This window comes from Convolutriloba macropyga, unplaced genomic scaffold, assembly GCF_964194025.1.
Source record: "Convolutriloba macropyga unplaced genomic scaffold, txConMacr16.3 SCAFFOLD_2024, whole genome shotgun sequence".
Classification (NCBI taxonomy): Eukaryota; Metazoa; Xenacoelomorpha; order Acoela; family Convolutidae; genus Convolutriloba; species Convolutriloba macropyga.
Window position 1 is genome coordinate 1 of NW_027453360.1, and position 24,508 is coordinate 24,508.

Genomic DNA, 24,508 nt, shown 5'->3' on the forward strand with positions numbered 1-24,508 from the left:
TATGGATATATAGTAGTACGGCGGCATCTCTCGCCTTAAATTTTCAACCTGATCAGTAAAAGATTCTAGTAATTATTCTGATGGATTACTATTAGTATTAAAATGTCCGAAATGGAGGAGCATGGTATCTTACTTTGTGTGGTCTCGCGATCAAACACGTCAAAGTATTTGATAGAGGGGTCACTAAACAGCTGTTCAACTTGTCCTTTCGTCTGAACAATCTCACCGTTCACCTAAATAATGACCAAAATAAACTTGTCTCCATTGACTTAATTTTAATTCAACAAACAAATCATAAAATATAACTCTCCGAAATTAAGCCAAAAAATGAAAAGAATGCTTTCTGAAATCTAAAAAATATCAGAGAAATAATGGCTCTGTCGGAGTAAAATAATTTTGTTTTGAGGACAGTTTACCTGGCAGAATTGATCACCAAGTTCAAGCACACGAGCACAGCCGGACTCCGGTATCATCTGAAAAAAAAAAAGTTTTTTCTTTTACTACGTTCCCGATCATTCTTTCTGTTGAGTATTGAGGAACAGTGTTTGATACTAACGGAAGCAATGAAAACTCCCGGAGAGTTATTGAAGCTATTTTTGCTGCACAGTTTGAGGTCATTTGAGGGGTCACACGAATTACAATCCAGTCTCAGCTTCTAAAAGACAGAAAGTTAAACAAATTTTGGTATCTTTTCTGCTAGCGCCCCCCCCCCCATTCCCCGGAATCCAAACTGAAGGGATACATACATTAATTTTTGGGGGTTGTCTAGTCTTTGGCTATATAGGACAATGAAAAATGGGGCTAGTGAAAAGATGCCAACTTTAGGGTATCATTTCCCGTACCCTGTTACAGAAGGGGGTATCGTTTAGAATAAAACAGCTGTGCAATTCATTTGTTCAGTTGGCATTTTGACCATGACTGTGATCTGATAAAGTCATTCTTTCAACGAGAATTCAAATTTCAGATGCGGAGATTGCAGCCAGAAACATGTTATGCACATCCATCGAAAAAAAAATTGTTCATATTATTACAAGACTATTACATTTTCTCTCAGACAAATATACTAAAGCACTACACTGTCAATAAATACAAAAATTTTAGAATACAATTAGCAGGTGTATGTCATTTTTCATCAAGTCAATTTGGACTAACTGTAAATTTTAGACATTTTTGGCTGCTTTTGTTGGACTTTTCTGCAGTTCTGCTAGTCCCCTCAGCACCGCACTGTTGGCTGTGAGTTGGGTGGTGTCTAAGTGGGGATGGAACATGGCAAGTATTGGTTAGTTGGTCTCTGTCGGAGTGACTGTTGGAGTCTGAATCATCCACCATGTCGTAACTGAACCTAAAGATGAGAATGGTTCCAAATGCCAATTCCAACAAGTGTAATAACCCAGATTGTGGTATATCAAGCTTACAAAGTTGATACTTCAGTAGAGCTGTGGTGCAACGGTAGCATTCCTGGGCGCAATTCTGGAGATAGTGAGTGCGAGTCCTCTAAGCTCTAATTCTATAGGAGTATATGGGGTTAGCTAATACCACAATTGTGTTGTTACACAAGTTTTCGTTCGTAGACATCAAAATTCTGAATTGCTGTTTCCGAACAAATTTTCTCTGTAACCTCACAAGTGAACACAAACATTTGATATGAGATCCAAGTAAGAGCAGATCTACCAAATTTTCTGAGGCAGCCATAATTGGACGCCAAAATTTACTAAAATTACTGATTTTTGCCCTCTAACTGTAATAGGCAAGACGGAAAGGCGCGATCAAAACTTTGTCCAGACTAAGAACTCGGTCGCATAGGACACCAACCTGTTACTAAAGTAAGGCTGGCCTCTCATACCTCGATATCATCTAAAGAAGTTATGAATGACCAATCCATTCGAACAAGGTAAAAACTTGAGCAGAAATTTTACTATGATTTCAATCAACTATTGAACAAAAACATTGGTTCGCTCCACTCAAATCCACTATCTTAATTATGGTTTATTTTAATTTTAACTACTTTTACTGTTAAAGTTATATAAGGTTCCTTCTCATGCCCAGTCTCGAAAATCTTAGCGCCTACATTACTTTGTCTTGATGTTACATGGGATTACATCTCAGGTTCTCATTACTGTGCATACACGAACCATAAACTTTTTTGGCAAATATTTTTGGTAAAATTTTGTAGCGGTACGCGTGATCGTGAACGGAAAGTGTTTGAGCACAAACTCAGCAAAATCGAATTCTACTCGGTTTTTACAAATGCAAATTAAGTTAGAGCAGAAAAAGGCTACAATGATTCAGGTTAAATTTCAATAATTTGTTCATAATTTCCTCGGACAGTGTCCATGTTATTGCCATATGAAAATCACATGCGAAGTCAAAACCAAACTCTAACCCATTTTTGAACCTAAACTTGATTTTGTTTTTCACAAGTAATTACCAGAAATAAGAAAAGCAAATGAAAATTATTAAGGGATTATAACTTTGCACGTAATTTTACATTTTATTTCGAATGTTCATTTGGATTGCTCGGAAAAAATTACCTCAAATATGCGCCTGAAGATATAGTGCCCATCTTTTGAGAGGTAGATGATAATACTTGCTTTTCTGTCCTGTTTCAGCAAAACACTACAAATTAATGATTGTACAGTTGAAATTACCATTAATTCTAGCAGAGAAAAAAACAACTTTGATTAAAAAAAAGTTCCTCAGTATGCGCAAGCTCGTACTAAATTCAGTGCCAGCCCTATTAGCTTCTCTGTAGCTTGGTTCATCTTGATGCTAGTAGTGTCATGAAAACAACTTCTGAACTGAAATCGACAAGCGGTTGCATAAAAAATTCGGTCTATTATCAAGGACTGCTCTTCAAGATAAACTACCTTTCGGTCTGACAACTTGAGAAAGAAGCAATTATTAAAGCAAAAAGGCTGAAATGTCAAATTTGATATCTAATCAGTCTAAAGGGAGCTTTCAAATTTTCAGCAAAACTTAGCGAATAAACACATGAGTTGTTATAGCCTAGTGGAATATCTATGATTTTAATGGTTTTGTATGACACAATTTTAACGGTAGTGTAAATTAAAAACCGCAGCAAAAAACTTGAGCATGATAGATTTGAAACTGAAAATACGAAATAGGCGTCTTACAGTTTTCTATTTCATTCCAAGAAATCGGCTACTATTCAAAAGGACTCTTCATAATCAAAACATGAAAAAACTGAGATTATTATCTTTGGGGACGCAAAAGAGGTTCAAAGCTGGTTGCTTTTTGCAACTTTAGGGTAAACACGTGTTTATAGTTTTTCTTGCAAGCTTTTCGAAGTGTTTTTTAATCAATTTCCGTGACCATGACAACGGGCTAAAGGCCCACCATGCAATTACGTCAGATGCAAATGTGATGTAACAAATAAAACACAGAGTGCAACCGTAGTCCTATGGTGAGTTTTTCTGTAAAACTTATATAATTTTTGTTGGATATTTATAACATAACCGCGTTTTGCTTTATATAGTTGGTGTCTCAAATGCGTCAAAAAGAAAGTAATATTGTAGATTTGTAAAAGAATGACTTTTTGCAACTCTGCGATACAATCCACTGGTTGGCAATTCAAGCTCAGCAGCAAAGCAACAGCCGCAAATAACATCAAGCTTAGCTAAGCTCGCCGTCTTGAACATAGCGACATTGCTAGAGCGGTCAGATCTGTCATTTTGCTTCTTGGCTAACTTTAGTAGCATATAAAAATATTAGTTAGCGCCATATTAGTTAATAATGACTGTAACTAGGTACTTGTTTCCACTACACTATCTTAATATGTGACACATCAATGTCAATGCCGTTTACAGATGCCTACTTCCACCATGACATCTAAACATGAGGATGGATTGATATAAAAAAACAAGGAGGTTACTTTGGGATGAGTTAAATGCATTTCATTCAGAAGTTTGGTAAGAGTTCAGAACATAATATGAATTCAAAAATTAAAAATAACAGGCACGTTTAAAAAATTGTGTTACTTGGTGTGTTACTTGCGAACTTTTATTACTTTGAGCTGTTTCTATGAGCAGGGAAAAACAAAGCTTCATACCATCATTTTCGATCGTTTTCTCTACTTGAAACTTGACAAAGATGCCTAAAGTTTTTTTTAATTTTGGTAAAGGTTTTTAATTCATGATCAGAAGCAACTAAAAACGAAATGGTCGTTCAAAAAAATCATTTTTTTCTGCAAATGTCTTGGTTAAAAACTTAATCGAGAGGCGTGCAGCGTTTTGAATTTGGGAAATTTCTGTGAAAAAAATGACGAATATTGGATCGTCACTATTTGTTTCCAGTTTTTTTTTCCCCGATAAGTATACTGTAAAGAACTAATTAACCGTTTTTATAGTTTTCTATCATAAAGTCTGATCAATATTAGCATCTGACTTTTTCCTACTATTAAATTGATTAGCATTCAACTCCGAAAGAGGGAAGTTGAAACAAGGTGCGTTTAGATCAAATGTTGGAAAGGGGTCAAAAGGTCTACTACTATCATTGACGCATGTGATAGCACTGCATTGCATCTGATGGCTACAAATCGATCAATCACTTTCACACTAATCTTAATTGCATTTATTCTCCCAATAAGAACAAGAACCACACCTTCTCTTTTTTATAGCATCAACCTTATTGTTCCAACTTTTTTTCAAAATGGAACAATATATATGCGAGGCTGGCTTGTTTCTTCATTCAAAATTTCATTTTTTGTCTACGCATCGTAGAGAAAAATGAAAAAGCCACTTTGTACCCTCAAGACATAGTTTTGATTTATATAAAAATGATCACAAATTTGAAAAACGGGGAAACTTTAAAATTTCGAAGGAAAAAACGCAAAAGGAAGAAACGGGTGGGGGGGGGGGGCATCGGGTTGAAATTTAAGATAAAAACAAACATAAATTTGTAGTAAAATTTGTTAGATTAAAGGGCATTTTGATTGTCATTAGTAGTTCTCTACCCTTTCAAGATTAAAAATTCACGATTAAAACTATTTTACCAAAAATTTCGAACAAAAATCGATTATTTTATTTTTTTTTTCAAAATTCTGTTTGAAAAAATTCCCCCTCTCTGTTTGCTGTTGATTAAAAAAACTATTGTAAAAACCGATGTTTCTCTGCATTGAACAGAATCTTGAATAATAGAAGATTTGAGGCAATTTAGAGCTCTAAAAATGGAAAAATTCAAATGTAGAAAAATGTTAGAAGTGAAAATGTAAAACTAAAAGCAGAAAAAAGAAATTCTTTTTTAAATTCTAGAGTAGTTTTGCAAACAATTCTTCTCACTTCATCCGAATTAACGATTTTGAAAGTTTTTTATGGAACGAACACGAAATCAATCAAATTCATTATTGAAAAGTAAAGATGGAAACCCTTTCTCATTTTTTTTGTTTGTGCTCCTTATGTTGTCAGAGCAGATTGGTCGAATCAACCTTGTCTGTTATAAAACAGTACAGAGGTATTCTAGACTAAGAGGGTGTATAGATTGACATTTTGAAAAACTTAATAAACATTCATAATTTTTTCTTGAAAGTTAGAAGGAAATCATTCTTCCACTTCTGTAATTTGAAATTGCTCTTCGAATTAGTCTTTTCCCGCCCGACGTTAGGTGGTTCTGTAAACAAACAGACTAAACGCTCAGTTGACTGTAAAAGTCCTTGTTATACGTGTATCCTTATCGCTAGATGAGACACTTCAATAAAGTGTTAGCTTTAAGTAAAAGAGATTCAGTGACAAACCGTTTATTACTCTTGTTAAGGCAGACTGCGATTAGGCAGTTCACTGCCAGTGTATTGTCCAAGCTCAAGGTTGCTAGGACCTGTCACTGATGTACTCAATCGTGGTACGATTGATTAATGTATGAACAAAAGGTTATATATGTACTGCGATTGACTGAGTATTAATTCACTGCACTGAAGATGTTACTAGTGGTGGATGGATACCGCAGGGTACCACATTTCCCCCTCTAGGAAAATTTTAGTTTTTTAACTAAATTTAACATAAATGAAGCGACATGACGCTTGTAGAAGTTTGGTACTATATGAAGCAACGCTTGATAAATAAATGAATGGTGATTACTATATGAAGCAACGCTTGATAAACAAATGAAAGGTGATTACTATAGCATGATGGATGAGTAATTTAAATGAGCACATGTACTATGATATAACGAGATTGTAAATTAGTTTCAATAAATGATAGCAATGATGAAGTAATATGATGAGTTTTGAACGTTTTGCTTGTTATGCGTCGAGTTTTTGAAAGTTTATAGTGAACTACTAAAGTTCGTGAGGCTGGAGTGGGCGTTCGGGCAAGTCTTGACCGTAGATTGCCAGTACATCACCGTGTGATGCGTCCTGTTCTTGGGCCTGCGGTGGGTCTTCGATGTTTTCGGCCATTTGGTTTTGGTAGTGAGTGATCGTCGGGATTACGCTGTGTGGCGGTGATAGTGCTGTTCCCGTGTTGTGTTGTTTTGGAGGTGAGTATGAAGCAATGCTTGTGCCGGCGCGTCGTTTCTTGGGTTGTCCCAAGTCTGGTGATTCGTCCGATGAGGATAATTCTGTCATTTCGCCGTATCGTTTGGACTTTTTCTTGTCCCGTGCGCTACGTCTGGTGGGTGCTTTTGTTGGGTTAATTGGGTAGGTGCTTCCTTGATGTTCGGTGGCGGCTTTAGTTTCGGGGTTAGAGTCGGTATCCAGGGGCTCGTTGTCTTGTTCTTTATCCGATGCTTGCGAGGACTCCGTTGAAAGCTTTCTCTTTTTCGGGGACCCTTTCTTAGGTGACGGTTGATAGTATTTTTTGTGAGGGATTTTGATTCTGTTGACTTTGGAGAGATTGGCTTTTGCCTTCTTGTCTACGTTTGACGTTGTGGTTTCTCTTTTTCGTATGGCTCGTTGGCCGATTAGTTTGCTTTTGATGTCTTGTGCGTGTGACTCTATACTGCTGATGAACTTTGCGTGGTGGTTGCGCACGGTCTTTCTGGCGGCAAAGTTGATCAGGGGGATGTGGCGTTGCTCCGGTGTGCCGAATTTTGCTACGTCGGATTTGTTTAATACCGTATCTTGTTGGCCGGGGACTTTAATGGTTACGGTGCTGTCTGTTGTCTTTACTAACGCAGCCCCCTCTGGAATCGCTTCATACAGGCCTTGGAGTTGTTTCTTGTTTCGGGAGGCGGCCAGAGTTTTGCGGGCTAGTTGAAGGCGCGGGCTGTTTCTGGCGAGGGGCTGTTCGAAATTAGCAGATGGGAGTTTTATGATACGCGGTACTTCGCCTTTATCATCTTTAGCTTCCTGTAGCTTACGTTCTTTGGTTGTTCTCACTTCGTTGTCGCTGTCCAAGTCCTCGTCGTACCATTTCTCCTGACTGATCAATTCCTCCTCTCCTATGATGTTGTCATCTAAATAATATTTTAAAGTATTTGACCAGTTTAGATTTTTTATGTTAGGTTTTGATGTTATATTTGTTATTGCGGTATTTGCTTTTCGTCCGTAATGGGCTTCGAACGGGGAGAGTTTAGAATATTTCTTTCGGCACGTGCGTAGTTCGAGTGACAGGTTTTGGAGGGCACTTTTGATATTGAACGGTTTTTGATTAGGGTCCAGTTTAATGCAACCCAAACGTCGCTTGACGGTTTGTATTAGGCGTTCTACTAATCCTATGGGGCGATGGTCGTTGGCCGGTGCGTATATTAGGTTGATGTTATAGCGATTACATAATTGTTGTATTTTATTACCTTTTAGGCATCTGGCTTGATCTAGTCTTATATTTCTAGGTACGCCGTGTTGCGTTATATATTTGTTTAAAAACTTTTCTATGTTTGGGCCGTTTGCGTTTGCGACTAATTTGAGAGTAGGAAATTTCGAGAAACGGTCGATGCATGCTAGGAAGTAGACTTCCCTTCCTTGCCCGTCGAGTATAGGTCCGCCAAAGTCTAACTGTATTTCTTCGTTTGGTTCAGAGCATGGTGGAAGGGGGGACCAATCGGATTTCTTTATTATGCTTTTTAAGTTCTTACCAAATTCCGTACAGGGTCGACACGTTTTAGATTTATTGATTAAATCTCGATTGATAAATGGCCACCATAATCTTTGTCCCAATTCTGTCATGCCCCATGCTCCAGGGTGTGTTGAGTGGAGTACGTCGATTACGGAGTCTTTTAGGATGTTTGGTATTGCAAGTTTGTTGTCGACCAGTATGCAGCCGTTGTTGACACTTAGGCTGTTCCATTTTGTGTGTATCTGTCTGCTGAGTTGTTTGCATCGCGCTTGATCGTTGTTGAGAATGCAGTCTCTTATTTCGCGCAGCACTGTATCCCTGTTAATCATGGCTGCTATTAATTGTTTGTTGAAGATGGTGTCAAGTTCTTTAGGGAGTTGGTCGTCCGATGAGCTGGTGGGGTGTAGTTCGTCCTTGTTTGGGGTGGGGCTCAGATAGTTCCTCATTGAAAATGGTGTTTTCTGCGTTGGTGATTTGATGGTGGCGCTATTTGATTTGTTTGTTGTGTGTTCCATTTCGTTTGTTTGTATAAAGTTAGGCTGTTTAAGTATAGCTGTGTTAATTGGCAAATGCGCTTCTGTAATCGTTCGCTGTGTGTCTTGTGTGTTGTTAATGACGTCATTATTCGGCATGTTTGTTTGTGGTTGGAATGTCTTGTGACTGCTGCGTAGGTTGTAATTCAAGTGTGTTTGTAATCTGTTTGTATTCGTGCGGCGTTTGTCGGTGTTTTCTCTAACTTGTGTGGATTCGTTCGACGATTCCACTTTTGTTTTTCTGGGCCGTCCTCTTTGGCGTTTTGTTTGGTAGTTCGTAGATTGGTTGGAATCGTGGGGCGATTGCGCAGTATGTGTTTTAATGGCGTTGGAATCGCTGTGTGTTGTTTTAGAGTGGGATTGTGTATTAGTAATGCTTTGTTTCTTTGGTCTTCCTCTTTTACGTATTATATGAAATGTTTCTTTGATTATGTCTATTTGCGCTATTATAAAGTTTTCGTCGTATGTGCTTGGGGGTTTTGCCGGTTCGGACGGATTGCGAGACATATAATCTGCTAGTCCCATTTTTGTTCCTGGTATATGTTCTATATTAAAGTTGAATGGGATTAATCTGTCATACCATCTCGTTAGGCGGCTTTGATGAATTTTGCTGGAGCGTTCTTTGAGGATTGATAGTAATGCCCTATGATCTGTTTGTACTGTGAAATGATGGCCCAATAGATAATGTTTAAAATGTTCTAGCGCCCATACTACGCCTAATAACTCTAGTTCGTTTATGCTGTATTTTTCTTCCGCTTTATTTAAAAATCTTGAGGCGTATGATATTGTCTCCCATCCATTGCATTTTTCTTGTTCTAGGACTGCTCCTAGGCCTGATCTTGATGCGTCTGTTTTAACTCTGGTTTTTCTTTTTGTGTCGTAGTGTGTATTTTCTGTTAAGTTGCGTATGCAATTCTTTATATTTTCAAATTTTGTTTGGTGATGTTTTGTCCAAACATATTTCGTTTCTTTTCGTAGTAGATTTCGAAATTCACGGCATAGGGGTGCGAGGTTCGGTATAAATTTCGTTAGGTGGTGTACGCTGCCTAAGAATGATTTTAGTTGTTTGTGGGACGTGGGTGGCTTTAGGTTTAGTATAGCTTGTGTCTTGGAGACGATTGGTTTGATACCTTTTTTGTCTATTTCGTAGCCTAGCCACGTTATCTTATCTTTTGCGAAATGGCATTTGTTGAGATTGATTGCTAGGTTTTCTTCGTTTAGTCTGTCTAAACATTTGAATAGTTTTTCTTTATGATTTTGTATGCCGCCTCCAGTAACTATGATGATGTCGTCTAGGAAACTGAATGTGTTTGTTAGATTATATAGAGTTTTGTCTATTGCTTTTTGGAATTCTGCTGGCATGTCCGTGAGTCCGTAAAATCCATTATTGAATCGATATGTTCCTGTGGCTTTGCCGCCTATGATATTGAAATTGCATTGTTTTGCTGTATCTTCATCTAGTGGTAACTGGCTGTATGCGTATCTTAAGTCTATTGTTGAGAATAGGACTTGTCCTTCGTCGGACGATTGAGTGATTGTTTGTGCTATGCTGTCCATCAGGCAGTCGATGTTATGCATTTGATATTTGTTTTTGTGAATTGCTTTGTTGATTGTTTTTGAGTCCATCGCTAATTTTATTGATTTGTCCTTCTTCACTGTGATGACTATTGGTGATATAAAAAATTCATCGCTGCATTTGTCTAGTTTTGTTATGTGTCCGTTGTTCTGTAAGTTTTTTAGTTCTTCTTCAACTTGTTTCTCGAGGTGTAGTGGTACGCGTCTTCCCTTTTGGTGGACCGGTGTAAAGTTTGTTTTAAATTGTGATTTTACCTTATGGTGTAGGGAGCGTCCTATCCTTGATGTTAACTTTTTGTATTTCATTGCTATTTCGGCTTTGATTGTAGGGGTTTGGGATGTGTCTATTGAGTTGATGTTCTTACCTGTAGATGTTGGTGATTCGTGTTGTGTTAGATGGATCCCGAGTGGTTTGAACATGTCCCTTCCTATGATAGCTCGATGTTTGTTTGGTACGACTATGATGTCCGCGCGTCCTGCTTTCCAGCCGTTGCACTCGATGTCACAGTAGAGTGTCCCTAGATTCTTTATGGGGGTGTCCGTGTAGCTCTTCAATTGTACTGGGTTTGTTGTTCTGCTCCACCATGTGTTGCTGTCTCTGGCCTCTATGTCTTTCGCCATCTGTTCAGTTACGATACTAGTGGAGCTCCCTGAGTCGACCATTACCCAGTATTTGCTGTGCCCGTACTGTATGTGTAGCTTGGATGGTGTCGTGGAATCGTCGGGTGTTTCCATCATGTTTACTGTATATTCGTCTGCGGAGTCGTCGTATGTTGACTGGGTGTCCGGGATGTGTGTAATCATATGTATGCCTTGTGATGGTTGGTCAAGGTTTTGATTGTCTATCTCGTTCACCGATCTACTAGTTTGTTGTCTGTTCAGGTTCGATCTACACACCTTCGCAAAGTGATTTTGCTTATTGCATCGACGGCATGTTTGGCCTATTGCTTGGCATTTTGTTCGGTGGTTCGCGTCCCATGGTTGTCCGCAATTTCTGCAGTTGTGTGTTGGTGCTCTATTGTTGTTGTTATTGCTCGACACTCTGCCAATCCCTCTGGTTGTTCCTCTTGTTGTGCCTCTGAATGTTGACAGGGGTCTATTAGATCCGCGGTAGCGTGAGCTGGAAATTTCCATGACTTGTTCTTCTCGTCCAATGAAGGGGTTTGTCGGTGTATCCGATGGCTGTCTTGCCTGAATGGCTAATTGGCTTCTTATGCCTAATTCGATGCTTACTGCTAATTCTAAGGCTTTTTCGGGGGTTAAGGTTGTTTTCAAGAGTTCCTTTTGGATTTCTTGGTCTATCATATTTGCGGTAAATATGTCCCTTAGTAGTTCGTCTTCTAACTCCCCTAGTTGACAGTGCTCGGCTAGTGATCTGAGTGCCGAGTGAAATTGTTCCATCGTTTCACCTCTTTGTTGTTTACGTGTCAGGAGTAAGTATCTATCAAAGGTCACGTTTCTTGGGCGGATGAATGTTTGTTCCAATTCTTCCCATAGCTCCATTGTGGTCTTTGATTCTACGTTTGTGTGGGGGAATTTTCTTGCGTGCATTTTTCGTCCTTCAATTCCGAGGCTGAGGTAGATTAGTGATTTGGCTTTTCTGTCTGCCATGTCCCATGGCTTATCGCCGCATAAGACTCCTATTCTGTCGATGTAGTTGCATTCGTTCTTCCATTTGGCTATCGCCTGGTTGTACCTTGTTAGTCGTTCTCGTTCCATTGTCTGTGTCGGGTTTTGGACGGGTTGTTCCTCCACTGGTTCTGGGGGGTATATGACTGTAGTCGGTCTCTCTTGGAGTAGTTCGTCCAGTTCTATGTTGGTTTTGGCAACGAGGGCCATTTTGAGCTGGCTCCTCCATTTCTCCCATGAGATTAGTGGATTGCTACTGGGTTTGTCCCAGAAGGGTTCGAGGCCGAGCGCTGTGCGTCCTATTTCTCTGACTGCGCCATGTTATACGTGTATCCTTATCGCTAGATGAGACACTTCAATAAAGTGTTAGCTTTAAGTAAAAGAGATTCAGTGACAAACCGTTTATTACTCTTGTTAAGGCAGACTGCGATTAGGCAGTTCACTGCCAGTGTATTGTCCAAGCTCAAGGTTGCTAGGACCTGTCACTGATGTACTCAATCGTGGTACGATTGATTAATGTATGAACAAAAGGTTATATATGTACTGCGATTGACTGAGTATTAATTCACTGCACTGAAGATGTTACTAGTGGTGGATGGATACCGCAGGGTACCACAGTCCTCATAAAAATGAAGAGTGTTTTTGTAAGACAAAAAGAACTTTTCTTTTTCAGTTTACATAAAAAGTCCTAAATTTTTCATTTGTTTAAAAAAATACATCCAATGGTTAAATAGATGGAAAAAAAATTTACTAATATCAATTCTAATCACTACTACTATATAAGTTTTTTTAAGGGTCAGCTTTAAAATTCTCTTACATGTTACAAACAAGTAGATGCCGAGTGCTAAAACTGTCAGAAATGTTAAAAATTTACAAAAAATTACTTAAAATTCATTGCAATAAGCGGGTTTTCATTATGTTTATAAGCCAAACTTTATCGATTTAATCAGACTGGTTAAACATCTGCGAGATTTTTTTGAAAACGAATTGTCCCATTATGATCATGAAACATCCGACATGACAAAAAGTTTGTTTGAAATTTTAGTGTTAATTTCACAAATACGGAAGCAATTGCCTCAACAGGTCCACACTCAGTTCTCAAGATACAACAATTAAGACATAAATTAGTCATCTAAACCATGTTTAGAAAAGAGTTTTCAGAAAAATAATTTGAAAAATTTATGTTTTTTGTGACCGGGTTCTTATTTTGTGTGTTTGTCTTTGTGTGTGTGTGTGTTTGTGTGTGTGTGTGTGTGTGTGTGTGTGTGTGTGCACATCTTTGGGTGAAAGTTTGTCAGTGCGTGTGTGTAGTGCCTGGGTATGTGAGTTTATGAGAGGCAGAAAAAATAGAATCACTCAGAGAGGTTTATTTCTCCGAAAAGATAGACACAAGTACAGGCAGAGTGCAAAACTGTCAGAGAACATTAAAAAAAAGAAAAATTAAAAACTATTTGTTACGAATTGCTACTTTAAATTTTCTTGAACAAAAATTCTGTTTTTCAAATATCGCTGGTAATACATGTCGGATTTTGAAAAAAAAAATAATGTTTTCATTATGCTCATGAGACATCAAAAATAACGAAAATTTTTCGACAAACTTCGATAAATTTCATTTCAAAACTTAGAGCCAAAATTATAGTTATCGTTACAAGCGCCTCAACTAGTCCACACCTAGTTGATTCAAAAAAACAAAAAAAAATTGCTTGACGAACTTTGAGTAAAGATCAGTAACCAAAAAAATTTTTTTGAAATGTTTCGTTTTTGGAATTGGGGTCTGTTTTTGTGTGAAATTCTTTGTGTGTGTAATATGTGTGGTGTTTGGGTTTTTTTATTTGACTCTGTCTGTGTCGTTAAAATAATACACCAAGGCTAAGGAGTTTTCGTTTTTGTCTCCGAAAAAAAAAAGAAAAATGAAGACATATATTACACTTTTAAAAAAAGGATTCTGAATTTATGTTTAAAACATTATGGATACACCAGAAAATAATTTACTCCTATTATTATTGTCTATCACGCGTTAAAAACTTTCTTCGCCTATTGAATTGGAACACAAAAATAATTCTTCGGTTTAGTGTTGAGAACTGGCTTTAAATACTCACAAGTTTTCAGTAATTTAAGACCAATTTCACATCTTTCTTGATGTTCTTTTCAATGAAATCTGAAAACATGAGTCAAAAACTTGCACAAGAATGCGAAAAAAACAAATACCATGAATCGTTGAGAAAGCTGAAACAAATCAGGTGAACTAGTTTTGCATATAACGTGCGTCATTTAAGTCATTTAATATTCGGGGCGGTTTTTCCATAGGAAATGCAGGAACTGGTCTTCTTGCAAAATTGATGAACAGAAACGAAGGTAAAGAAAGACAGAGAGAACTAATCTGAGCCTTTTGTCAGTCAGGATGTAGTTGGTTGTGTTTGCTTGTTGGCTTAAAAAGATTGTTTATGAGGCTGTAAAATGTTGATTGTAAACAAACAAGCACGCACCTGTGTCCGTATCTATTTATTTACCATTGTAGAGCAACCAGGGGACAAATTTGTTTAATTCCCGTCATAAACTGTCTGAGCTCTTAAAGTGTTTTATGCTCGTAAAATCTCTCAACTGATTCTGACAGAAAGAGTTACACTTATCCTGATCCCAAGCGTTCCCCAATCTCATTTGCATGGAGAAAAAAATGTAGTTGTAATTTTAAATGGATAGCTATCGAACTTTCTGTTTCAGTTAATCTAAGGAATTTTGGAGAGCAAAAAGTCTATACAAAATTGAGGAAGGCGATTTGGAGGGCGTTTTTTGGTTAACCATTATACAATTTTCGTGGTAATCGTGGTTCAAATGATTTCCCGGTTATCCCAGGTTGACAAAATTAGAAAACAAACAAGGAAAACGATACGTAAGTTCTAGAAGAAAGCCTTGCCACCTTATATTTTCGAACTGCCGCAGTACGGATATTACTAAGATTTCTCAGATACGCTACTAAGGGCGTATCAAAATCAATAAGGTGGCAAGAACCACTGAATAGCCAAATAATTGTCGGAAAACTATCAAGTAGAGATAACAACAGACGTTTTGAGGTTTTTCAGTAGAATGAACGTATTTTTTTCTCTGCTTAGTGCCGGCAGTGGCGGTGTTATTGAAGTATCTTACCCGAAATTTGATATAGCCCGGTAAAACTCTTACTTATAGTTTTCAAGCCAAACAAATCATGAAATAGAGCAATAAAAAATATATAAAATCAATTGAATTGAAAATTATTTCTCAAGTGGAGAACTTTTTTAGAGTATTCTCTCCTCTCATCATATTCTAAATGGGGGCATGGCATAAAACATTGCACCAAATAATTTCAATATTTTCCTTGACAGCGGTTAAAATGCAACAACTGGGACCTATTACTTTCTAAACTGCTTTGAGCTACATCTCTATGATGGTTTGATCAATTAAATAAGCAAGAAATACCATATCTTGGAAAACTTGGCAAACTGATCCAACCATATATTGCGCCGTATTATTCTTCTAAATTTGTTCAAATCTGGTAATATCGTATCCACTTAATTAAAAACGTTGAAGAGTAACTTGATCGAGATAAACAATTAATCTAAAAACCATTTTTGAGAGAGCAGATTTCAACAATTAGCAAATACAATTCATGAGAACAGAGCCGATGAAAACGTACATGGCACCGTATCTTTAACCTCTGTTAAGCATTGCATAGGTTTTTGTAAGTTTTCGAAGTTTCGTCTAATGTGGACAACCTGAAACCTTGCAAGGATCCCAAGTTATATTTATCTCAAAAACGAAATATGTTACAAAAGTTAAGTCATATTTTTAATAGAAAGAAACAAAAAAGTAACCGCTGATACCTTAAAGTCAGCTCAAAGACAATTTATCCTAGAAACAAATCAATCATACCCTGATTGCTGCCTAATGTGAATCTTCCAAGGTCTTGCTCAATAATATTGCCGACTAACGGCGGGCGAATCGCTCTAAAATGAGCGGCGAGCGGTTCGCTTTGGTAATAGCTAGCTGGGGGTTATGGATCCTAGCCTTAGGGGAGGGGGTAGAGTGGGGTCAACGGTTGAGGGGGGATAGGGTTGGGAGTGCTTGACGATAGGGGTATCTAAATTGCCAGGTGGAGGAGGTTGGACAAAGGGAAAGTTGGGGGATGAGTGGGAGGGGAGAGTGATGATTGAGGGGGTCAAACTTCTAAGATGAAGAACCGCCCTTCACACCATGAAATTGTCTCCTCAAAACATTAAGGACTATTAGAGATTGATAAGGCGTGAGGCTCTAAGAGAGCTGCTCAGTCACTTAATGGCCTTTTTCCGTTTATACCATTTTTGAGGACAAAAAGTTTTAAAAAGTTCAGACGGCCAAAAATTGGTCAAGTGAAAAATTGCATAGAAAAGACGGTGATAACCCAACTTGTGGTATATCAAGCTAACAAAGTTGCTACTTCAGCACAGCTTTGGTGCAAACGTTGCATGCCTGGCCGCAGTTCTGGAGATAGTAGGTTCGAGTCCTCTAAGCTCTAATTCTTTAGCAGTATATGGAGTTAGCTAATCGGGTTGTTACATTCGAGTTATTACAAGACCACAGGACTAATATAATTGCTACAAATTTTGTTTGAGAGCAATTAATAATACGAGCAAAAACACGCTTATTTAGGTATTGTCATTTTCTTGAGGAACGACAAAACATCAGTAATAGCCGCTGACCACACTACTTATCCTATTCCTATGAAAAAACAGAACAAAAATTATAAAAGCAAATTAAGTTTTAATTTCAAAGGCAGCAATTGAATTTTAAATCGTACAAGATTAACATCCAACTTTCAGTATGTTTACACATATGTATTCTAACCTGTCGTGGTTATGGGCAACCATCCATGTGTTCTCATAATTTCCCTCCGATTGATCGTCAACAAACTCCCTCGAACCCTGTCGGCCAGGACTGAATTGACATTTGAAGAACCCTGGGTCAGAGGGCGAGGAACTATCGCTTGAGACTGGTCCTGCTAAAGGTGATCGCTGATTGGTTGGATCTACAGATTTTCCTCGCCTCTCATTGGTTGATGAAAACGAACCTCGATTATTGCGATTGGTTGGACTCTTGCTATTTGAATCCTTAGATTTTGGAGGACATTCTTTCTCTAGTTTTTGATTATGATAGTTTGGTTTTGAAGTTGAAGCTTTCTCGTGTTGCTTTATCTTTTCATTTGATCCAATTTGTTCAGCAGAGGTTGTTTGTTTGCATTCTGTTCTATTTTCAGCTTCTTTTCTTTTGAGAACTTTTATTGTGATTGTTTCTTCTTGAGTTGGAGGTGTCTTTGTCCCATTCCTGACGGGAGATTTTATTTGTGGAGAGGGTGGGGGGTTGTTGAATAAAGCTATAGTTTGCTCGTGAGACAGATTTCGCGTGTCGACGCCGTTCACCTAAATTATAAAAGATGACAATTTATGGAAGGATCTCTTTCGTAATTGTTATTAAAAGCAGAACCGGAACAAATGTCATGACTCTGTAACAATTATTACGCAAAATTTGCCAGATATCGCGCTTGCCGTGATTCCGCATAGAATTTTTATCGTGCATCATCTGGTACGAAACTATTATGAGACATTTGAACATGCGGACACGGAAACCCAGTTATTTGAAAATTTTATTCTGATAAGATTTTGCAAACTTACTTGACCAAAAACAATGTTTCAGATCTTAAAGCCTTCTAAAATTTTATCAAGTAACATCAATTTGATTGAAACAGAATCATACACAAGCAACCACGCGCATCAATTGACAGTGCAACTTTGATTTGAAATTATATTCTTCAAACGACAACCCCAAGTCAAAACAAAAAAAATCAAATCATGATGTATTCTAAAATTAGCAAAACAAACATAACAATAATAATTTCCATACGAGTCTGGTAACTCATTCTTTCCATGTTATGAACAAAAAAGAACAGAGTAATACATTTCACATTTACCTGAAAAAGGAATTCATAATCGATATTTGCCTCAAGCAGAAAAAACAACTCTTTGTCACAAGTAAACACCTAACTTTCTCAAACAATAACATTAAGATCCTAACACCGACCTCAATATAAATCTCAAACCAGCCGTCAAACAATAAAGTCCTTCAAGAAACAAAGTTTTATAATTATGCAGTTAACTCCTGCTTAATTTATTTAGATTTTGAATTCACAAATAAGGTTTCTTGCGTGCGCTCAGAAACATTTTCCAATAATTAGCTCAAAAACAAAGCAACATGTGGCGACAAATGATCCCAGGAAAACAAATTCAGCAGCAGAGTGCTAAAAACCATTGAAAAATGGCTCTTCAATTTCTTGACGAATGATTGTTATTAGTCAGTACGAGTACTGGTCGCAAAAAAATCCCTATTGTATAAGTAGCAAATAGAGCCAGTTGCAACAATTTTCCGTTGCTGTGAATTTGTGAGAGTGAGCAAAACGTGTGATGCATAAGAAGGCAGAAAGAAACAAAACAAAAATCCGGACGAAGTAGACTCATATCGAAACAAGGAATTGCATTTTAAACACATTATTAAATAAAAAGTGTTAAAAAACAGAAGAGCGCGAACTTCATTTCTCAATTGCAGGGACAAAGTGCAAAAAATGACAACAAGAAATTAAAAATCTACATCTGAAGGCATAATTTTAAAACCCACCAACTGCTTTTTCAAAGGCTTTTTAATAATGTGAGGACACCGATTTTAGCAATAAACTGAAATCCAAAAAAGCCACCGCACTGGCGGATTTGATATCCAATGCGTTTTGTTAACATTGAGATTAGAGACAAGACAATATAAAATATTTAAGGAAAAAATTTAAAGCTGCACATTTTTATTTTAAAAATCTGTATTGAATTCAAATAACTTTAATCAAACATAAAATTACTCCGCAGAGTCAATTCATTTTTCAAAAAACATCAGTGAGCTGTCATTCTTGATACTAATATGCAGGTCGAAATGAAGAACGACAAAAGGAGGCAAATATCAAAAATCAAATAATTTTGTTTAATCAAACCTTTTCAATGTCATCGAAAGCATACACTAATAAGTTAAAACAAAATGAAAATTTTTTTTTGTTCTATTGGAAGCCCAGTGATTGTTTCAAAAACGAAACCGAGTGATAACACCTCAACAAAAATTGGCAAAAAATAGAGAAAACTTTGACGAAAACACATAGTGTGTAAGTCACAAAAATCATAAGTTATTGACTGAAATTATTACTCAGAATGTCACCTATGCCTCTTTAAAAGCTGCATGGTATCCGTCTTTAAAGAGATTCACAGATAGGAAAACAAAGAGAAATTAGAGGAGGCAAATTAGTACATGCCAAGACCAGTTCACGAAAGGTTTGGCAACAATCATAGTGCCGAAGCCAGTATAATTGTTAAATAATTTAACTAAAAACGATATATGTTAGAATTTCGATCAAACTATAGTCTTAAACTTAGTGAGAATTAGAAAGAAAGTTTGACTTACCAGATTAGAAAGACAAGCAATTTGATTTTGATCAAAGAAATTATATAAATGAATCGTCAAGAAATGGTGCTGAGAATCAATATTCGGTTCAAATTGGTGAATCTAGATAACTATTATTAGAGTTAGATTAATTGATGTAAAATCTTCCCAGCATGTATTAAATGATGATGATATCTCCGGAAGTGTGAATGAAATCTCAGAAAAGTGCAAATGCATTCCATTTATGGTTCCCTTTGCGACTGATTTGCAGAAGCAAACCATATTGGGTAACCTTTGCGACCCCCACTATAAATCACGGTGCTAAGATTAGTTTTGTATCTTGACTTTTTCACACTGATAATGGGTATATATACAGCTGATTTTTGAGTCCTTTTTCATCCCCAAATTCAAATCACCATCTTGATCTAATAATCAGATCTCTCCTGTAAATCTCTAAATTCTACTGTAAAATATCATTTTGTTATTCTCTCATTTTTGAGAAATTAATTCTTTTACTTAGTTAAAAACGCTTTTTATTCCGCTTGCGAAAGTCCATAACCCAACAGGTTATGGGCCCAGCAATTTTTTAAGTCATAAAATTAATTTCCAAAACAAAACTAATTTGTTGTTGACAGTCATAATCCTTTTCTGCTTAGTACCTTTTCTTTTCACAACTGTTTTGCCTGCTCAAACTTCAATGGATCAACAGACAGTGAAGCTGCTGACCTACACAGGAAAGGCACAGGACTTTCCAATCTGGAGCACAAGATTTGTGGCGATGATGCAGACGAAGGGACTCTACAAATCACTACTGGGGACAGAGGAGCAACCCAATGAGCCTGCGCCACTGGCCAATGGGGCAACCAATGATGAAAAGAAGAACCACAAGGTGCTGAAGGATGCATATGAGAAGGAAGTTGCAGACATCAAGGAGAAACGGAACAATGTGTGGTGCCATCTGGCACTGACTCTAGATGCAACAACCCTCATGCTGATGAGACATGACTGTGTGGGAGATGACGGCATTGGAGATGGAGCAAAGGCTTGGAAGCTTTTGCAAGAGAGATTTCAGAGTGTGGAGACGCCGACAGTGGTGACTTTAGTGGCACAGCTTGCTCGACTGCAGCTCGAGGATTCTGAGGATTTGGACAGATTCTTCATCAGAGGACAGGAGTTGCTCACAAGGCTACAAGAAGCAGGGGAAGCAGTCTCAGAGACCCTCTTCAAGCCTTGGTCCTCAATGGTCTGCCAATGAGGTATGAAAGTTTTGTAATACAGGAAAGCTTCAACCCGGCAACGAATTTCACAGAGTTGAGAAAAAGGCTGCAGAACTTTCATGAGAGCGCGGTGCAGAGACACAAGGGACAAAGTGGTTCAGTGGCACTGGCAGTGAAGCGTGACTTGAAGAAGGGACCCAAGAAAGGAAACTGCTTTGTGTGTGGGATCCCTGGACACTTTGCCAAGGACTGCAGGAAGAAGGAGACAGCACAATGCAGCAAGTGTGGTGAGAAGGGTCACCTAGACAGGGCATGCAAGAGACAAAGAGATGGAGGCAAACATGATTCAGTGGCAATGGGTCCAACATTGGCTACACCAGACGAAGAATGCTGGGCAGCTCTTACCCAGTGGAAGACAGCAGGCATGCTAGTGGACAGTGGTTGTACAGATCACATAGTGACGAACATCGATGCGTTTCTGGACTTTGTGCCCATTCAATCAGTGGTCAGAAATCCCAACGGAGAGGCTTCCAGAGTGGTGGGCAGAGGCTGTGTGAGGATCAGCATACCCTCAAACAAAGGGGAATTCCAATGCGAACTCAAAAATGTTCAGTGTGTGCCGGACTATTCTTCAAACCTCCTATCAGTCTCAAGATGCACGGAGTGGGGACATAGCTTCACTTTCGAGAGAGGAAACAGCTGCATGAAACTCCAGAAGGGAACTCGGGTAAAACTAACACAAGAAAATAATTTGTTTTACTTACCCTGCAGCGTTCTAGAATTCAAGATGAGTTCCAACAGCGTGAAACTTGACAGTGCAAGGAAGTGGCACAGACGATTGGGTCATTTGAATCAAGCGGATGTGGTCAGGAATGCACCAGAGACAGTGGGGGAACTCGATGATGTATGCAATGTGTGTGCATTGGCCAAGATCACAAAGACTCCAGTACCAAGAGTGGCAGAGACCCAAGCAGAAGAGAAGCTGGAGAGGGTGTTCACAGAGGTGATGGGACCTTTCAGAGTAGAGTCACTGTCAGGGTTCCGGTTCTGCATAGTGTTTGCAGACAAATACACGAAGTTTGTGTTTGTGGAATTGCTTAAGGCAAAGAGTGAAGCACTGGCCAGCCTGAAGAAATTTGTTCTCAGTGTGGGGACGCCCAAGAAGCTGAGGCAAGACAATGCGAAGGAGTTTCTCTCAGAGCAGTTCGAGACGTACTGCTTAGATGCAGGCATTCTACAGGAGAAGACCATACCAGAGACGCCACAACAGAATGGGTTAGCTGAGAGGTGCAACAGGACACTGCTGGAGATGGCAAGATGTTTGCTCATTGACTCAGGACTTCCAAAGATGATGTGGGGAGCAGCAATTCTTCACGCAGCAAGGATCAGAAACTTGGTTGTGAGACGAGGAGAAGAAAAATGCCCAGCAGAGCTGATGAGAGGTATAAAACCTAAGCTTCCAATTAGTAAATTATCTATTTTTGGTTGCACAGTCTTCATGAGGAAGAGGGACAGAGAAGTCAGCAAACTTGAACTCAAGGCACTGGAAGGAAAGTTTGTGGGTTACACTGAAGGAGAAAACGGATACCTGGTGTACATACCCAACACACGCAAGGTGATGGCAGTTCGAGATGTGATCATCAAGGAGTCTGAAGTGGGCTCAATCCCTGACAACAAAGAAACGGCGGACCTACTAGATGATGGGTCGGAACTGGGAATCTGCCACCCAGATGATGGTCATCAAGACGATGACAACAGAGAACAACAGGACACATCTACTGCAATAAAGGAGGAGTGGCATGACGCAGGGAGCGTGAATACTCAAGAAACAACACTGAGACAAGAGGCCTCGGATGTTGGAGAAACAGCACTAGATGAAGAATCTACTGCAACAAGAGGGAGTCACAGAGACTCAGATTCACTGGAAGACAGTGACACAGAAGACTTCTCACAGTTAGAGACAGTTGGCTTCAATGAAGATGCACTGGAACACGCGGACAGAGCGGAGCCCAGACGAGGGACACGAGCAAGAAATGTTCCGCAATTTTTTGGAGAAGTCAGGACCCATCTTGCTGTGACTGAGGGCGACTATGTGGAAACCAAAACAGTCTACGAACCCAAGCAAGGTGACGATTGGGACCAGTGGCATCGGGCAATGAAGGACGAGGTCAAGGCACTCCAAGACAACGAGACTTGGAACCTAGTGAGACCACCCACAGACAGGGACGTCATACCGGGCAAATGGGTATACAAAGTGAAATTGGGACCCAATGGTCAAGTGGACAAATACAAAGCGCGCTATGTGGCAAAAGGCTTCAAACAAGTGGAAGGACTGGACTACTTTGAGACGTTTGCGCCTACCTGTAAGCCAGAGACATTCAGGATTCTACTTCAGCTATCAGCGAAGCAAGGCCATGTGATGCACCAATTTGATGTCAAGACTGCTTTCCTGCACTCACCAATCGAGGAAGAAGTGTATCTGGAACAGCCACAGGAGTTTGTAAAACGCGGATCAGATGGGGAGAAGTTAGTATGTCAACTAAATAAATCAATTTATGGTTTGAAACAGGCTGCTAACAACTGGTAAAAAGAGCTGGCAAACTTCCTACTGAGACAGGGGTTCACCAGAAGCAGGAACGATCACTGCTTGTTCGCAAGATCAAAAGCAGAGGATCACACCTTCATCTTGGTCTGGGTTGACGACATCATAGTAGCATCAAGAAGTATGACAGTGGTCTCTGATGTCAAGAAGGCACTAGAAGCAACCTTTCACATGGAAGACAGAGGGAGACTACACTAGTTTCTGGGTCTAAGAATCAGACGAGAAGAGGGCAAAGTCACAGTCGACCAAGAACGCTACATAGAAACAATGCTTGAGCGTTTTCAAATGGATCAATGCAAACCCTCAAGAACTCCAGCTGATTTGAATTTGAAACTTCAGACAGCACAGAACGGAGACGAAGAAGTGGACCAGAGGATCTACAGAAGCTTGGTTGGATCACTTCTGTATCTGGCCAAACAGACGAGGCCAGACATCATGTTCACAGTCAACATTCTGTCCAGACACATGAATGCACCTACCAATCAACACTGGATGTGCGGAAAACGACTTCTGCGATATCTTCAAGGTTCAAAAGGTTTAAAACTTACTTACACAAAAGAGGCTAGTTATGATTTAGTGGGGGAAAGTGATGCAGACTGGTCTGGAGACGTGAACGACAGAAAATCAACAACGGGCTATTACTTCAAGCTCAACGGACGTGGCGCAGCACTCAGCTGGGGTGTCAAGAAGCAGGCCACAGTTGCTCTTTCTTCATCAGAAGCAGAATATCAGGGCATGGCAGCAGCAGTTCAGGAAGCACTCTACCTGAAACAACATCTAGAGGATTTTGGCATCCAACAGAAACGTCCAATAGCAATTGGAGAAGACAACCAAAGTTGTATCAGACTCTGCCAAAACCCAGTCATGCACAAAAGGAGCAAGCACATCGAAACAAAGTTTCACTTCATCCGGGACAAAACGGAGGATGGGACTATTTCAATTCATTACGTTCTTACAGACAAAATGGCAGCGGACATCTTCACAAAGTCCTTACCCGTTTCGAAAGTGGAAACATTCAGAGCAGTTTTGATGGGAACAGACTCTACGCAATCAGCTCAAGTCTAAGTGGGGGTGTTAGAATTTCGATCAAACTATAGTCTTAAACTTCGTGAGAATTAGAAAGAAAGTTTGACTTACCAGATTAGAAAGACAAGCAATTTGATTTTGATCAAAGAAATTATATAAATGAATCGTCAAGAAATGGTGCTGAGAATCAAAATTCGGTTCAAATTGGTGAATCTAGATAACTATTATTAGAGTTAGATTAATTGATGTAAAATCTTCCCAGCATGTATTAAATGATGATGATATCTCCGGAAGTGTGAATGAATTCTCAGAAAAGTGCAAATGCATTCCATTTATGGTTCCCTTTGCGACTGATTTGCAGAAGCAAACCATATTGGGTAACCTTTGCGACCCCCACTATAAATCACGGTGCTAAGATTAGTTTTGTATCTTGACTTTTTCACA

General features: G+C 38.9%; 1 protein-coding gene across 1 annotated transcript; it reads right to left on the reverse strand.

The window, feature by feature from the left end:
- Positions 1–133: 133 nt before the first annotated feature.
- LOC142358232 (uncharacterized) lies at positions 134–17,172 on the reverse strand (the record flags this gene model as incomplete). The annotated part of the gene is made up of 5 exons (XM_075409676.1): positions 134–233; positions 417–473; positions 557–655; positions 1,153–1,342; positions 16,601–17,172. Coding segments are annotated over 5 exons (1,018 nt in total), but the record flags the coding sequence as incomplete, so codon positions are not given.
- Between the last annotated feature and the right edge of the window lie 7,336 nt (positions 17,173–24,508).